At 35.2% G+C, this 15,786-nt stretch overlaps 7 protein-coding genes across 7 annotated transcripts; 4 read left to right on the top strand and 3 right to left on the bottom strand.

The window, feature by feature from the left end:
• Positions 1-51: 51 nt before the first annotated feature.
• Positions 52-695, bottom strand: B0P05DRAFT_608725 (Di-sulfide bridge nucleocytoplasmic transport domain-containing protein; the record flags this gene model as incomplete). Its single annotated transcript, XM_051583375.1, has 3 exons — positions 626-695; positions 234-575; positions 52-191 (listed from the first exon to the last, which is right to left on the bottom strand). Exons 1-3 carry the CDS (start codon positions 657-659, stop codon positions 52-54), a joined length of 516 nt encoding a protein of 171 aa, XP_051436794.1. The 5' UTR covers positions 660-695.
• Positions 696-833: 138 nt separating this feature from the next.
• Positions 834-2,715, top strand: B0P05DRAFT_533909 (glutamate decarboxylase). Its single transcript, XM_051577260.1, has 12 exons — positions 834-925; positions 984-1,065; positions 1,134-1,149; positions 1,204-1,219; positions 1,264-1,298; positions 1,349-1,486; positions 1,533-1,759; positions 1,803-1,926; positions 1,974-2,074; positions 2,120-2,312; positions 2,355-2,654; positions 2,693-2,715. Exons 1-11 carry the CDS (start codon positions 895-897, stop codon positions 2,604-2,606), a joined length of 1,215 nt encoding a protein of 404 aa, XP_051436793.1. The 5' UTR covers positions 834-894; the 3' UTR covers positions 2,607-2,654; positions 2,693-2,715.
• A 646-nt stretch (positions 2,716-3,361) lies between these two features.
• On the top strand, positions 3,362-3,688 carry B0P05DRAFT_578230 (uncharacterized protein; the record flags this gene model as incomplete). The annotated part of the gene is made up of 1 exon (XM_051581843.1): positions 3,362-3,688. One exon carries the CDS (start codon positions 3,362-3,364, stop codon positions 3,686-3,688), a length of 327 nt encoding a protein of 108 aa, XP_051436792.1.
• Positions 3,689-3,800: 112 nt separating this feature from the next.
• Positions 3,801-4,722, bottom strand: B0P05DRAFT_24397 (uncharacterized protein). The gene has a single exon (XM_051573319.1). It carries the CDS (start codon positions 4,246-4,248, stop codon positions 3,913-3,915), a length of 336 nt encoding a protein of 111 aa, XP_051436791.1. The 5' UTR covers positions 4,249-4,722; the 3' UTR covers positions 3,801-3,912.
• Positions 4,723-8,737: 4,015 nt separating this feature from the next.
• B0P05DRAFT_466450 (uncharacterized protein) lies at positions 8,738-9,427 on the bottom strand (the record flags this gene model as incomplete). The annotated part of the gene is made up of 1 exon (XM_051574338.1): positions 8,738-9,427. One exon carries the CDS (start codon positions 9,425-9,427, stop codon positions 8,738-8,740), a length of 690 nt encoding a protein of 229 aa, XP_051436790.1.
• A 2,546-nt stretch (positions 9,428-11,973) lies between these two features.
• On the top strand, positions 11,974-13,538 carry B0P05DRAFT_466357 (ras guanine nucleotide exchange factor domain-containing protein; the record flags this gene model as incomplete). Its single annotated transcript, XM_051574325.1, has 5 exons — positions 11,974-12,437; positions 12,526-12,685; positions 12,732-13,058; positions 13,098-13,170; positions 13,213-13,538. The coding sequence occupies 5 exons, from the start codon at positions 11,974-11,976 to the stop codon at positions 13,536-13,538; spliced, it is 1,350 nt and encodes a 449-aa protein (XP_051436789.1).
• Positions 13,539-13,608: 70 nt separating this feature from the next.
• B0P05DRAFT_595288 (PHD-zinc-finger like domain-containing protein) lies at positions 13,609-15,701 on the top strand. The gene is made up of 8 exons (XM_051583105.1): positions 13,609-13,789; positions 13,854-13,876; positions 13,931-14,024; positions 14,071-14,094; positions 14,148-14,227; positions 14,277-14,426; positions 14,470-14,534; positions 14,581-15,701. Exons 2-8 carry the CDS (start codon positions 13,862-13,864, stop codon positions 15,653-15,655), a joined length of 1,503 nt encoding a protein of 500 aa, XP_051436788.1. The 5' UTR covers positions 13,609-13,789; positions 13,854-13,861; the 3' UTR covers positions 15,656-15,701.
• Positions 15,702-15,786: the final 85 nt, after the last annotated feature.

Here is a 15,786-nt window from a genome sequence, read left to right as displayed (position 1 = left end):
GATACTTTGGCTCTGTATAAAATAAGAAAACAAAGAACAACGCATCTAAACTTACTGAGCTACAACAATATCTCGATTCATGCAAGCCTCCCATGTATTACACATATCTTCAATAGCAGGAATTCGATGATCATCTTGACAATGGTTAATAAAATAATGATTGGTGCATGCCAATCGTTCTTTATGTAGCACTAAACAACAAGTAAATGCATTGTTTGTAGAGCCTATGTTACCATTGATATGTTCTTGTGTCTTGAGACGAAAGTCTTGTTTAATGGCAAACATAATTTTGCCAAAGATGTACAACACAGTCATAGAAACAACCACATTAAATATAGTTTGCATGTAAATAAGAATAGTGTATGAAATTAATTGGTGCTTTATAAAAGCAGGTTCAGGGGCTATTGCTGTGGTGGGTGGTTTAGTCGGCTTGTATTCGTTTAACCTTGATTTGAAGCGTTGTGTGAGTGTAGAAACACTCGGTGTATGTTTATTTTGCTTTGGTTGAAGTGTTGGTATAAAATTAAAGTTGTAGTCTCTGGGTGCAATACGTCTTTCTTCATGACTGTGTTCTTCTTTTCAAGAAATCTAATCAGTGTGTGTGTTGGAACAAACTAGATCTTACCTTGGTCTACTCGACTTCTTTTTCTGCCCAGCATATAATTTGAAATAGAGAGAGAAAAAAAAAGAGAAATTGAATTCAGGCATTGTGTTTATTTCAAAGTCAGGAATGTCTGTCACTTTTAAGTAAGTATAAACAGATCCTGGTTTTGACACAAGTATGTCATTGTGATACCTTACTGTTTCATTGAGAAAGGCTTTTCAAGAGCTAGGGTTTATTTTTGCATATAAATAACTTGAATATTTGTTAGGTCTTTTTCTTGTCATTATAACATGGTATTCCTTTCGCGTGCAGTTACAGAAAGTAAGTTCAATATATGGTTTCTATAGACACTGAAGTGTATTAAACAAAAAAAAAAAAGAGTCGAAACCTCAAGAAGATAAAGAAACAGAATACGAAAGTACTGTTTATGGTACTCATTGGGCTTCTAGAGATATTCCAAGGTAAGCCAAAAAAAAAAAAAAAAAAAAAAAAAAAAAAAAAAAGAGAATATGAACTCAATGAGTTGTAGATATGAGATGCCAGAGGTATACTTTCTCTCATTCATTTATTATACTAACCATTCATACATTGCTCTCTAGGATGAAATGCCTGCTAGTAAGTTTATTTATCAGAATAAACCATATTTAATTGATCAACAGGTGTTGCTTACCGTATGATTAAAGATGAACTTACAGTATGTATATAATACTATTAAATCATGACATCCAACACATCTCTTCATAGTTGGATGGTACTCCTGCTTTGAATTTAGCTAGCTTTGTCACTACATTTATGGAAAAAGAAGCAGAACAATTGATGACGGAAAACTTGTCAAAGAACTTTATTGATTTTGAAGAGTATCCTCAAACTGCCGAAATAAGTGTAAGTTATGTTTAAAGTTTTCCAAGTCCATCTCATCATGACATAGAATCGTTGTGTTAACATTATTGCTCGCTTGTTTCATGCACCACAAGATAATGAAGGGAACGAAGCGATTGGCTGTTCTACTGTGGGTTCCTCCGAGGCCATTATTTTAGCCACACTCGCCATGAAACGCCGTTGGCAAGCTGCTAGAAAAGAAAAAGGATTATCCACGGATAAACCTAATTTCATCATGGGCGCTAACTGTCAAGTCGCTTGGCATAAAGCCATGAGGTAACGTGTTGTTGTTTTTTAAAGCTCTACTTATGTCTAATAGATATTTGGAAGTCGAAGGACGAGAAGTTCCTTGTACTGAAAAACTGCTTTATATGGACCCAAAGAAGGCTATAGATCTTGTTGATGAAAACACGATTGGTATTTGTGCCATTTTAGGCTCTACTGTAAGTATACATTGTACATATTCCTGCAACTCATTTTGAGTATCTAGTATACAGGCCATTATGAAGACGTCAAGACATTGAACACCTTATTGGACAAAAAGTGCAAACAGAAAGGATTTGATATTGGTATTCATGTAGATGCAGCAAGGTAAATACGACAAAAAAAACTGCTTTTACACTTACTCTTTTATAGTGGAGGATTTGTTGCCCCTTTTGTTGTACCCGAGTTACAATGGGATTTCCAATTGAGTCGTGTTCATTCAATCAATGTATCTGGCCACAAGTATGGATTGACCTATCCTGGTGTTGGTTGGGCTTTATGGAGAAGCAAGGGCTACTTACCCGAAGATCTTGTCTTTAACATCAATTATCTTGGTTCTGATCAGGCAAGTTACTGAATATTGAGTCTTGCTGACATAGTTCCATAGGCTTCATTCACATTTAATTTTAGTAAAGGCGCTTCTAATATCATTGCTCAATACTACATCTTTATTCGTCTCGGCAAAACTGGATTTACACACATCATGAAAAACCTGGTTTCAACAGCTGATTATATGGCAAGCAAGTTGCAAGCAACAGGTAAATTCAACATCCTGAGTGAACACGGCGGCAAAGGCGTACCTCTTGTTGCATTCAACTTTAAAAAGACCAAGGAGTACTATGATGAGGTAAAAGGCTGAGTAGAAGAAACAAGTTCTCATCCATCTTTTGACAGTTTGATCTCTCTACTAAGTTGCGTGAGCGAGGCTGGATTGTCCCTGCTTACACCATGGCACCCAATATGCAGCATTTGAAGCTCCTTCGTGTTGTTGTTCGTGAAGATTTTACTCGAAACCGTTGCGATCTTTTGCTTCGTGACATTAATGCTGCGATAAAAACACTTGACGAATGGGACAAAAAAGAATCCGATAATCATCGGTAAGGAAAAAAAATATCATTTCATGAATTCTAATTGAATTGATAGCCAAACTCGCCAAACAAGTGCAAGGCATAATCACCATGCAAGCGTTGGCCGTACAAAAAGACAACGTGCTGAAGAAGAGTCCAAGGATTATGAACAGAACAAGAAGAAGGAAGCTCCAGGTGTATGTTAACACATGCTTCATTTCTATTTTTTGAATAAACAAGGGTGAACAACAATGAGTTTGACATGTCCAATCCGCTTTTGCCTTTTTCTATTTTAAAATGGAGATTGAAAGCCATTAGGAAGTAAACAAGAAGAAAAAAAATAAAAGCAAACACAGAGTCATCATGACGCTATAGTCAAGAAAAATATATGGTAATATTGACAAGGAGGAGAAAGAGAGAGAGCAAAGGTTTACTTTAGCCCAAATAGGATCTACACATAAATGTTTTTCCGCTTTCCGACTGTATATAAAAGGGCCAGGAAAAAAAGATTTTCCTTTATACTCTTTTCTTTTTTTTCTTTATAATTATGGGATTGATTGATAAAATTAAAAACACTTATGATTATCACAAAGTAGACAAATACACAAAAAGACGTGTATCGCAATCTCAATTCCAATCACAAGACCGTCGTTATTATGAGACAGCTTATAGGGATGGTGACTATTTAGACCCTCAAGACATGAGAACTGGACGATATGACCCTAACGCACCTACTTCCACTCACTTATCATACAAACAATCTCGTTGGTCTTTCACTGACTTACTCACTAAAAACAATAGCAAAAAACCCATGACAGTAGCCACTAGTCAAATAAGAACGTCAGAATCGTACACATTAGGTGGTCGTGCTTAGAGTATTGTGACACATACTTATTTTTAGCTTTTTCTCATTCCTTCATATTTCTTGTATTATCTCTTTTTTTTCTTTTATGTATCATAATTTCTGCATTCTTTACTAGACAAATTAATAAAGTATATTACACCAGTGTAATGGTTGATTCCATCGTATGAAGTCTCTGTCTCATTTGTTCTGTACCAAAGTTCTCGACCTATAACGTAATCAGTACACGCAGGAATTCATAACACATATACACATACTCTACGTAATATTGCAGGATATAAATCCCAAGGCGGAGTCATATCCCCTTGTTGCTGTTGTTGAGGTTGCCATAAGGGGTCTTCCTGTTCGTTATAATTACGTCGTAAATGCATCGTATTATTGATATTTAAAAAATGGGCTTGTCTCTTTGGTTGGCGCTTGGGCCGTGTAGGTCGATGTACATGGCCATTCACAAGGCGACGAGAAAGACCTGGGTACAAATCATAACTAGGCGCAGCTGTCATGTAATACTCATAATACGCTCGAGGTGTTGTTTCGAGATGTATAGCTTTTGTGTTGGATAAATGGGACATTCTGGTGTTGAACCGAGAATCGATCTTGTTAAAGAAAATAAAGGAGAAAAAGAAGAAAGAATGGACTTATATTGATGTTCTTTCAGGCAGGTGATTTTACAATTGCATTAGAATTCGTTGTGCATAAATAAGTCTGGCTTTATACGATGCTAAAGATGAAGGGGAACATCAGGCGAGATTATCATGTGGTTTAACAAAAAAAAAAGGGGGCATATAATCAGTCTTGAACATCAAAGCTTTATATCCAATATAAGCTGTGTTTCTCTGCACATATTATCTTCTAGTTGATTTCATAATTAATCGTATTCTCTACTGCTTGAGTAGGCTGATAGCACGTGTTGCTCAAATAGAGTAACCGTTCTTTTTGTTTGTCCCTAAACAGGTGGTCTTTGATTAGACCGTGCGTGCTTTATCGAAAGGATATCTATCCTTTTATAGGCATAACTTAAAGTTGGTCATGTATCTCTTAATGCACCATAATGTCTGTGAATTTCATCTTTTTACACTAAAGCCCAGTGATTATTCTAGCATGGTTAAAATCGTAATATTTACTGTCATTTGAAAACAATCAACACATGAAAAACTATTTATCAACTTCGTTCTAGTTTAGTTCTATGCATAAATATGGAGTATGAGTATCTAGTATTGTCTAATGACTAAGGAAGGTTTAATACATCTATCTGATTGATTGCTATAGTTTCGGAGAGGTTGCTTATTTCATTTCATTTTTTTTTTTTTTTTTTTTTTTTTTTTTTGGAAACTGCAAAGTGTTTTTAGGAATATGTTTAGCGCCTTGACTATAAGAATACAATGGATCAAGTCTAAAAAGACTCCTGAAAGTCTAAAAGAAACAAGAACATATTTAGGTATTTTAATTGTTGACAAAAACAAAGTTAATAAGACTTGGGTGACCAATGTTGCATGTTTCATAAGCACAGATGAGAGATATTCTCAATTTGTTAGTGCAATAAGTTGTATCAATAGCCACAGAGTCAAAAACTTGGCTCTTCTTTCTATCATCAATTGTTTGACTAAAAATACATGTTGAAGAAAGCGAGCTTTATAACTATATAGTTCTTGTTTTTCATTGATTTAATAAGCTCAGTTGGAAATTTTTTAGAAGCCATAAAACCTCTTTAGTCTTTTGCCATTAGCATAGCAAACATTATCAATATCATCAACAGATGAATTGATATCAAAATTGATAAATTTTTGAATTGATTTTGAAGTAGCATTCTGATTGCTTTCATTCGATATATTTCTTGATTCTTCAATAGTCAATATCGCTACACGGTTAACCCTTGTATCGCATAAGTTATCTTCACCTAAAGGATTGTTTTAGAAGTAACATTCATCCAAAATTGATACAGTATCGTTGAATTATTTGTCGTTTTTCTTTATAAAATAAAATCTGACAAGAATAGTTGACTCTTGGGCTCAAAGTGATCCTTTTGCGTTTGGTAGTATTTATTTCATGAGTGTTGTTGCATTAATTGCTCATGATATATTTGGACAGCTATTTATTATCGTCTGATTTCCTCACAATCACAGTGATGTTATTTCATATTTACAAGAATAGACTTGATCTTAATTTTTCAAAAACTTCAGAAGATATATGATAATTGCATATATACTTCATACAATATATCATGTCTAAACATTTGAAATATCCGAAAAGATAAATTAAATTCGACCGAGCTGATGTGCAGATCCTTTTTAATATGCATAACTTATATCCTCCCCCTTTATTTCCCGCCCTGTTGCTTACGTAAGGGACAGTACGAAGGAGAATTTGAAAGTGTTTAGTATTATGATTGCTTTTTCATTGCCACATCAATAGATAAAGTGAGCATTTCATTCAGAGACAAAACAAGAAAGTCCCAAAAAATACTACTGGACTCAAACAAAATACAATGGCACAAGACTTGCTATGTCATGTCATAATGCACAAACAATGCAAGGGAACGTCTGCTGTGGCACATGTTTTGAGAGTCCTATACTTATGGAATTCTATAGAAAGAAAGAGAAAAGCCATTGAGCCCTTACTAGATGCCGTTTAGCAAGAAGTTATATGAGATAAACTATTCGTTCACAATCACCTTTCAACATTGCTTATGGGCTTTTCTTTAAGAACCCATCAAAAGCAAAATAAATGAGCCTGAAAGACGTCATACAGCACAGAGCCTATAGACCAAAGACACTGCACATCAGCAAACTTTCCAATATGGCCAGATTGTTTACGGCTCTTTGATTGCAAAAAGTACACCTACATTAAGAATATAGGCTTTATGACTGCGAAACGTAAAGGCTGTGCTTTTTTACAAGTTTTTTTTTTTTTTCATCAACTCGCTCTTACAACTACACAATACTAGTGCACAAGCCATTGTGGGTGTGTCTGATAAGATTCTCAAGTTACGCACAATTGCTTAAGATTGCAGTTTCTTTATGCTCTAGCCTGTTGTCTACGGTAAGTATTCGGGACTTGAAGAACCTGGTTTAGAAAAAAAAAAGTTTGATTTAGTTGGAGAACTGTCAAAGAAGTTATTGGAAGTAAATGGATTATTGTATAATTCTTTTCTTGTGTGTGTTCATCTGAAGATCCTAGACTCGTTTACAATGACTGTCTTAATATACTAAAAAAAGGCCATGACATTACTCTTCTTTATTACAGTCTACGTGCTTCATTTTTAGCATAAAAAAACATATATCTTGCCCTCCCCCCCTCATTATCTTCTTTATTCATGATGCTCAGAAATGCTATAATCCTCGCCTTTTCTACTTTGATAGGCTTCTCAAGCGCTTTCAATGTAAGAATTTGTTTGCTGTTGTTGAACTCTAACCTAATTCTGTAGAATCAATGCAATGACAACATTGTGGATTGTAAGCTTATTTACTATTATTTCTTAAACAAGATACTTATTGTTGTTTCTTATAGATTGGGGCCAAAACTCTTACGGAGCTTCTCACCCAGAAAACCCCCCTGGATAGCAACAGCCTCTTCGACACTATTGTGATGATGATACTATCGACACATTCCCTGTTGCTTCTTTGACAACCTTCTTCAGCGTAGGCGGCAAACCAGAAATTAAAATTTTAAAAAAAGCTATCAGGTAATGATTTTGCTGTTTCAGTTTAAAGAAGAGATCACTGCCTGGTAGATTCGTTTATTAATCTCTGGTTTGCCGCCTACGCTGAAGAAGGTTGTCAAAGAAGCAACAGGGAATGTGTCGATAGTATCATCATCACAATAGTGTCGAAGAGGCTGTTGCTATCCAGGGGGGTTTTCTGGGTGAGAAGCTCCGTAAGAGTTTTGGCCCCAATCTATAAGAAACAACAATAAGTATCTTGTTTAAGAAATAATAGTAAATAAGCTTACAATCCACAATGTTGTCATTGCATTGATTCTACAGAATTAGGTTAGAGTTCAACAACAGCAAACAAATTCTTACATTGAAAGCGCTTGAGAAGCCTATCAAAGTAGAAAAGGCGAGGATTATAGCATTTCTGAGCATCATGAATAAAGAAGATAATGAGGGGGGGAGGGCAAGATATATGTTTTTTTATGCTAAAAATGAAGCACGTAGACTGTAATAAAGAAGAGTAATGTCATGGCCTTTTTTTAGTATATTAAGACAGTCATTGTAAACGAGTCTAGGATCTTCAGATGAACACACACAAGAAAAGAATTATACAATAATCCATTTACTTCCAATAACTTCTTTGACAGTTCTCCAACTAAATCAAACTTTTTTTTTTCTAAACCAGGTTCTTCAAGTCCCGAATACTTACCGTAGACAACAGGCTAGAGCATAAAGAAACTGCAATCTTAAGCAATTGTGCGTAACTTGAGAATCTTATCAGACACACCCACAATGGCTTGTGCACTAGTATTGTGTAGTTGTAAGAGCGAGTTGATGAAAAAAAAAAAAAACTTGTAAAAAAGCACAGCCTTTACGTTTCGCAGTCATAAAGCCTATATTCTTAATGTAGGTGTACTTTTTGCAATCAAAGAGCCGTAAACAATCTGGCCATATTGGAAAGTTTGCTGATGTGCAGTGTCTTTGGTCTATAGGCTCTGTGCTGTATGACGTCTTTCAGGCTCATTTATTTTGCTTTTGATGGGTTCTTAAAGAAAAGCCCATAAGCAATGTTGAAAGGTGATTGTGAACGAATAGTTTATCTCATATAACTTCTTGCTAAACGGCATCTAGTAAGGGCTCAATGGCTTTTCTCTTTCTTTCTATAGAATTCCATAAGTATAGGACTCTCAAAACATGTGCCACAGCAGACGTTCCCTTGCATTGTTTGTGCATTATGACATGACATAGCAAGTCTTGTGCCATTGTATTTTGTTTGAGTCCAGTAGTATTTTTTGGGACTTTCTTGTTTTGTCTCTGAATGAAATGCTCACTTTATATCGACAATCAAATTAAAATATTTTGTTTTATTTTTACAAAGAAAAGGTACAATGGTTTGGATAGAAAGGAATTTAGGGAGCAGTGCATCTACCTCTGACACAAGCTTCCTGGCAATCGTCACTAGTTTCACAACAGGCATTGAGAGGACCATTGCCTTCAGCCAATCCAGCATAGCCCTTTTTGCATGGTTCAGGTGTGCCACTAGGTTTGGGGCCGTTACAGACACCCTTGATACAAGCATTCTTACAATCGTCATTGGTCTTGCAACAATCTCCACCTTGGCCATCACCATTACTGAGACCATAAGAGCCAGGTGCACAGGTAGAAGTAGGTTGGGTACCAGAAGTTGTAGTTGTTTTTGTAGCTGTTTTTGTGGCTGTGGTTGTAGTAGTCTTGCTAGGAGCAGAAGGACCATTGCAGACGCCCTTGATACAAGTGTCTTGACAATCATCACTATTATCACAACAGTAGCCTTTGTAACCGTCCCCTTTACCAAGACCAGTAGATCCGGAAATACATGTGCCGGAAGTAGGCTTGCTACCAGAGGTAGTTGTAGTCTTTGTAGGGGCAGAGGGTCCAACACAGACACCCTTTACACAGGCGTCCTTACAATCGTCGGAATCATTACAGCAGTAACCCTTATAGCCATCACCATTACCAAGACCAGCAGATCCAGAGACACACTTGGTGCTGCCAGGAGCAGCGGAGACTTGGAGACCAGCAAAGGCAGCAAGAAGCAGGATGCAATAAGACAATTTCATGTTTATAGATTTAAAAAAGAAGAAGAGGATACAGTCATAAAGTCTTCCATTGCCTCCGTATTTTATATGCATGTCGACATATTACACAATCTTATAATGTTGTAACCATATATTATTTTTAACTTCTCCGGTACTAAAAGAGCATGTTACGATTGACACAAATGAATATGAGGGTTGTCCGTCCAGTCATATTGTGATTTCTATTATTAAGTACTGAACGGTTCTTTTAGTCTAAAGACCTATTTATGGGGCGATATAGAGACATATTAAATTTTCTAGCACTTTTGTTCGTTTCTCTCTTTCCCTTCCTTTTTGTAAGAAGATGGGTAAATAGAAAGCAGCTGTTACAGAAAAAAGAAAGTGCCGCATTATTATAGCCTTTAGTTCAATTGGTTAGATATCATGTAAAAAATTGTAAAAAAAAAAAAAAAAAAAAAAAAAAAAAAAAAAAAAATATGTAACCCAGGTTTTCATTTTGTGTAATTATGCATTTTTTTAAATGGAATTCTAGATTCCAAAGTATATTTAACTGTCCGCAACAAAGCATGGCTACTGTCATACCATCAATAGTTTACCTTGGTGGGAAACAATTCTTGTATTCAACATAATCATCCCACTCAGCTATTTGAAAGATCTACCTCTTTGCAAGACAAGTATGAATATCTACAAGTAAGTGGTATATGGACTTGGCATTTCTTTTTTAGTACATAATATCAAGTTTTAGACCGATTGCGTTTGAACCAAACAAAGAGATCGACACTACTTAATAATAGCAAAAGCAGTATTCAACTCTAACAGAGATCTTCGTTGCAACATTGGTAAAAATAGTAAGAAAAATTCGACAAATTTAGTCATTGTGTAATAAGATTTATATGATTCCAAATGTAGGCATTTTTCCAAGAATAGGATCATGAAATTATTGCTGTCTTTTCAGTTCCGCAACAATCTTTTGTTACAAGATCACTATACACTGCTGTATGAGGAGAAAATTATGCGTGTGTTGAATTGGATCAACATGTACAGCATATCAATAGAGAAAGAGAAAAAATAGCCTCATCGTTTTAGTTCGAATGTAATGCAACTCTTGAAATCTTGCAAGGTGCTTTACTGACCACCAACAAGAAAAAAGAGGAGCAATTAGATAATAGATACCTAATACATAGCTATAAAAGCACTCAAACTATATGTAGACAAAAAGCATTTTTTGATTCAATTAATTTATAACAAAGCATTCATGGAACTGCTGAAAAAATTGCCTTTTTTAACAATGACATTTTCTACTCTTCACCCCTTTTCTTTCACCCCTTAATCGGCGATTGCATAATTGGTATTGGCTATCTTATTTTTTTATAGCTTCCACAGTATTCATAAAAACAAATTTATCAGACCAAGAGTCGTTTCGATTGCACTATAAGTTATGCTAGGATAGTACATATTTTGTAGCGTGAAATATGACAATTTTAACTTTGATTTTCATTATACAAAGAAGCTTAATGTTTACATCTATACGTTTAGAAAGTTCTCCTTGATTCTTCTCCTTAACTGAGAAAACGAAAAAAATTGTATTCATGAGCAGTAATCAACTACATGAGCTTAATAAATAAATTTCACTCCAACATTTGAATGATCATAGATAGATAGAAGCAATAAGTTTAAATACGTTTTATGATTATTTATAAAAGAATTTTGACACCATAGTGTATCCTCTAAGAAAAAGCTTCTTTTTTACGTTCATGCAATCATCAAAAAACAAGCCATTCTAAAAGGCAAAAAATATGTATTATTTGCATTTTCATCATCTCAAAAACGCATTAATTTTATAAGTGACACGCCAGGGAGGAATGCAAAGCGACTCTGACTCGTGTTAAGAAAAGGCAAATTAAATGGAACAAAAAAAAAAAGGGTTCAACATTCCATTTTATTTATTCCTTCTCTTTCTTTTTTTCTACCCTACAGCATGTACATTTTAAGCAGTAGTAACGATAAGAAGTCAAAAAATAATGTTGATGCAGGTAAAAAAATTGTTGTCCTCAAAGTTTAGTTAATATAAAAATCCTGCATATAGTCGGCAAACGCATCATGCGTAGTTTATCCGCATTGAGAAAGACTTCTGAAAAAGACGAACAGCGCGCAAAAAACGATGTACAAGACACGACCAACAAAAAGCCATTCTGTCATACAGCACCAACAAACAAAGGAAGCATACGAATATTCTTTAGCAGTAAATGGCAATCATCATCTTTGGAAAAAGACAATGAACATACACAGGTTCTTTTCAGACAAAACAATGAAGCATGTATCAACATGTATGAGCCTCTTCTAATGTTAGTAATCTATAGGCTGATCGAAAAGCATCTGTCCAAAGGCTTGTATCACCTTCATCAAGAAATATGACAATTAGAGCAGAAGAAATCGATTTTGAAGGATCCGATTCTGGCTGCTTTATATCATCTTCTATCACTACCTCAACCTCATTTGAAAAAGGTCTTACTTTGATTCAAAAGGAACATGCAGAACCTGTGTTTATCAAAAGGGAGCATCATACGATGAAGCAGAAAAGCGAGCAAGAATATACTTCTTTCTTTCATCTCTGGAATCAACCTTTAGAAAAACACAGAAGCCTCAAGAAAAACAGTTCTTTTGAATTAAAACGTCAGCCTTCCTTATTATCGCTTGTAAACGCAATAGGCAAACTACAGTCTATCAGCACACACGACGATATACTTCAGAATGTCAAACATAAAGGTAAAGAGGGATCAAGGCTCCACATATCTGAGAATGGTCAGGATGTACTTGTGATGGAAATAGCTTCAAAAAGGCTACAGGTTGTAGCCGGCACCTTAGAAAAACTGTTTATCAAGTTGGCTGATGAATCGGCTCAAGACTTTGACTATATTGATACGTATATTCTCTGTCATTTGTTTTTTACAGATTCGCTCGAGTTACTGGAGAACTTGATGGCGAGATTTCATTTGGAAGCCTTACCGGACGATATGTATTATTTTGATAGGTGGCAATGTTGTATTCAAGTCAAGTAAGGCTCATCTTGTTTTATTTATATGTTACGTATGTGATCAAGAGCTAGAAATGTATACTAGAGTTCTTAATGTTATCTTGCGCTGGATCAAGCTACAGTTTCAAGACTTTAAAAGCAACCCTGTTTTGATGGCTAGACTCGAAGCTTTTTTGCACGGCGATGTGAGTCGTTCTGGTTACAAAGCGGAGGCAAGCATGGTAAAAAAAGCCTTGGACGAGCAGGTACAAATCAAGAAAGCTGAGTGATTTACTAACTATCTCTTAATAGAAGCTTGTATCATATGATACTGACTTAAAGCTAAAAAAGAATACTCGTCTTACTTTTTATAATAATTTGACAGACATATTATATATGAATTCAAAAGATGCTGCAAAACGTTTGACATTGGTTGATTATTATATTCTGAAATGCATTACAGCACAAGATTATCTGGCCATGTTTTTTTCTAAAACAGAAAACAAGACGGATAACATTGCTTTGATGACCGAAAGAGCGAATAAACTCAGTAAATGGGTCCTCGAGCAAGTCACTTTACACGAATTACACAGTAAACAGAGAAGAGCTACACTGCGAAAAATCATGGAAATAGCTAAGGTAAGCACTGCTTGAGACAACCTATCTAATATTTCTTAGCTTTGTTTGAGCTGGAACAATTTCCACACATGCATGGTGATAACGATGGGACTGACACAGCTAGAAGAGTTTAGTGGAAGGGACTGGCAACAGACCTGCTTATTACCAAATCGAGATATTGTCACATTTAAAAATTTATTCAAATACTTGAATGTATGTAACAACATGAGCTACTATCGGCATGCATTCAGAAAAGCAGCCAAATCTCCTTGTATACCCTTTTTTCCAATCGTCTTGAAGGATTTGACGTTTTTCATAGAAGGCAATGCAACTAAAAAACCAGATGGGCTTATAAACTTTTTAAAGTTTCGAGTACTTTCCCAATTAATTCATGATATCTTGAGCTATACAATGGAGGACTACCACTTTGTATCTTCTCTAGATCAAGTTTTCGAGAGTTTGTTGAATAAAAAAGTCCATTCTACGTCACTGTGTGACTAAAGAAAAAAATTCGCCCTTTTAATCAGCAAAGAGAAAGAGAGAAAAAAATTGTAAACGCCACTCTATTATCTTTCTCTTTTCTCTCTCTTTCTCTTTATTTTTTTAACACAAAAAAATTGTACCTTTTTATATCTGTACAAAACACAGGATTTTTAAGAAAAGTCATTCAATTTCTCTAAATTTTCTTTCTCCCCTCTCTTGTTTATTTAATAACGAGCCAGAAAATAAAAAGTTCAGCTAATATACAAGAGGTAAAAAAAAAATGATTATTATGCAAAATAGCAAACTTGGATTAATAATGCCATCTTTTCCTAGATCTAAACATGCCATACGAAGGAGTAAGAAGAGCATGAAACAATGACTTTGATGTGCTGATTTTAATATTGTTACAGGATGCATGCGTTGTATGTAAAGGAACCAAATCCACGAATGAAAATCCCATTATTTACTGTGATGGTGATGATAAAACTAATTTAGAAAACCAAAGTAAGTGCAACAAGTACAAAAAAATTAATAACTAATATGTTGTTAGAATGCAATATGCCTGTTCATAAGCGTAAGCAAAGAGTGAATGTAACAATGAAATCTAATATTAAAATTTAAATTTAGGATGCTATCATCTTAAAGAAGTCCCTGAAGGTGACTGGTATTGCCAAAGTTGTCTAAACAAGGTGAAAAAGAAAACAACAGTAAGTATTCTAAATACGTAAGCACAAACTCACCCTGTTTTGTTGTTAGAATGTCGTTTGTTGTACAACCAGAGATGGAGCATTAAAACCAACAGACGTTCCAGGAAAATACATGCATATTGTTTGCGCCATGTGGAACAAATTGGTGCCTGACAAAACAGAACCCTACACTGTCAAGGAATCAGAATTAGGTTTACATGTAAGTATACACACGAATGCTTTACTTAACTAACAACAATCAGAAATGTGTTTATTGTCCAAAGAAACAGGGTCTATGTATTCAATGTGAAGAACCCAATTGCCTAACGTAATGGTATTTATACACAATCACAGATTTACTCATATGTATATAGTCGCTTTCATGTCACGTGTGCTATTGATAAAGGAATTCTTAAAGCGGCTGCGGTGGTTCCTGACGATTATTCACCTCGATGTTCAAAACATCAAATAAAAACAAAAAACAAAAGTAGGCGTCTTCGTAAAAGAAACATTTCAGATGATGAGAGCGAAGAAGAAACTGAAGAGGAAACAGAAGAAGATGAAGACAATGAGGAGGAGGACGAAAGCGATCAAGATCACGAGGATAATGATGACGAAGATGAAGAGGAAGAAGTAGAGCCTGAAGATAAGAAAAACAGAAATCCTTTGTTTATGGCACCTAAAAAGAAACTAGCATTATCGTCCAATAAGCTTATTGCTGCTTCAGCCTCAGCAAGCATTACCAAACCATTAAAAAAAGAAATTCCTTCCAAGCGACGCACACATATTGAAGACAGTTCAGATGACGATGATATGGGCACCTCAAACAATAAGAAGCCTAAAAATACAAACAATCTTGCAACTTATAGAAAGAACTCTACATTAGGCATCTCATTAAACAACAACAACAGCAATAGCAACAACAACAACAATAATAGCAACAGCAATAACAACATCAGTAACACCAATAGTGTCTCTAATACCAACCAGCAAAGATCTGAAGGATTGTCTTATCGAGACCGGTTCAAGAAACCAGATTTAGAGTTAATACCAAGCTTATTAAATGAAATCAAAAGACCATTTAGTAACCCAAACCCTTCACCTTCTACTCTTGATGACCATCTTCGTAGACAACAACAATTACAACAGCAATCACAAATTCAGCAACCATCGCCGCAGCAGCCTAACAAAAACAGTCCTCTTGTAGAATTAAATAGACTACGAGAAGAAATCAAGAAGCTAAATTACTTTAAGCAAAAAGTCGCCGAAGTTTTTTTAGCACTAAATGTTCCTGTTCCTGCTTCTGTCTCTTCACCCAATACAGATATAGAAAGCTATGTTGATTACCTAAGACAAACAATCCAGCGTGTTGGTCCTGTTAAAGATGAGGAAATGGACCAAATTAAAGATTACGCAGAACTTCTTGTGAATAAAAACAAGAGTAAATAGTTGAATATTTATCAAAAATAAAGCTCATCTGGTATTGATCTTAATGACATTTCATTATCATTTATTATCTGTGCTCCATATTTTAGCTTTGGTCATATGCTCATGAACCTTGATTTTTATGCAAGCAAAAA

This window comes from Gilbertella persicaria (assembly GCF_025201335.1).
Source record: "Gilbertella persicaria strain CBS 190.32 chromosome Unknown B0P05scaffold_11, whole genome shotgun sequence".
NCBI lineage: Eukaryota > Fungi > Mucoromycota > Mucoromycetes > Mucorales > Choanephoraceae > Gilbertella > Gilbertella persicaria.
This window is presented reverse-complemented; position numbering and strand designations above follow the sequence as displayed.

What these genes read in the sequence shown, in the direction of transcription:
- B0P05DRAFT_24397 (XM_051573319.1), bottom strand. Translation starts at nt 4,248, where the DNA reads ATGTCCCATTTATCCAACACAAAAGCTATACATCTCGAAACAACACCT.
- B0P05DRAFT_533909 (XM_051577260.1), top strand. Translation starts at nt 895, where the DNA reads ATGGTATTCCTTTCGCGTGCAGTTACAGAAA. An exon ending in TGATTAAAGATGAACTTACA is followed by an intron (nt 1,299 to 1,348) that starts GTATGTATATAA and finishes ATCTCTTCATAG; the next exon opens with TTGGATGGTACTCCTGCTTT. An exon ending in GCTTGGCATAAAGCCATGAG is followed by an intron (nt 1,760 to 1,802) that starts GTAACGTGTTGT and finishes TATGTCTAATAG; the next exon opens with ATATTTGGAAGTCGAAGGAC.
- B0P05DRAFT_595288 (XM_051583105.1), top strand. An exon ending in CAATATGCCTGTTCATAAGC is followed by an intron (nt 14,095 to 14,147) that starts GTAAGCAAAGAG and finishes ATTTAAATTTAG; the next exon opens with GATGCTATCATCTTAAAGAA. An exon ending in GAAGAACCCAATTGCCTAAC is followed by an intron (nt 14,535 to 14,580) that starts GTAATGGTATTT and finishes ATATGTATATAG; the next exon opens with TCGCTTTCATGTCACGTGTG.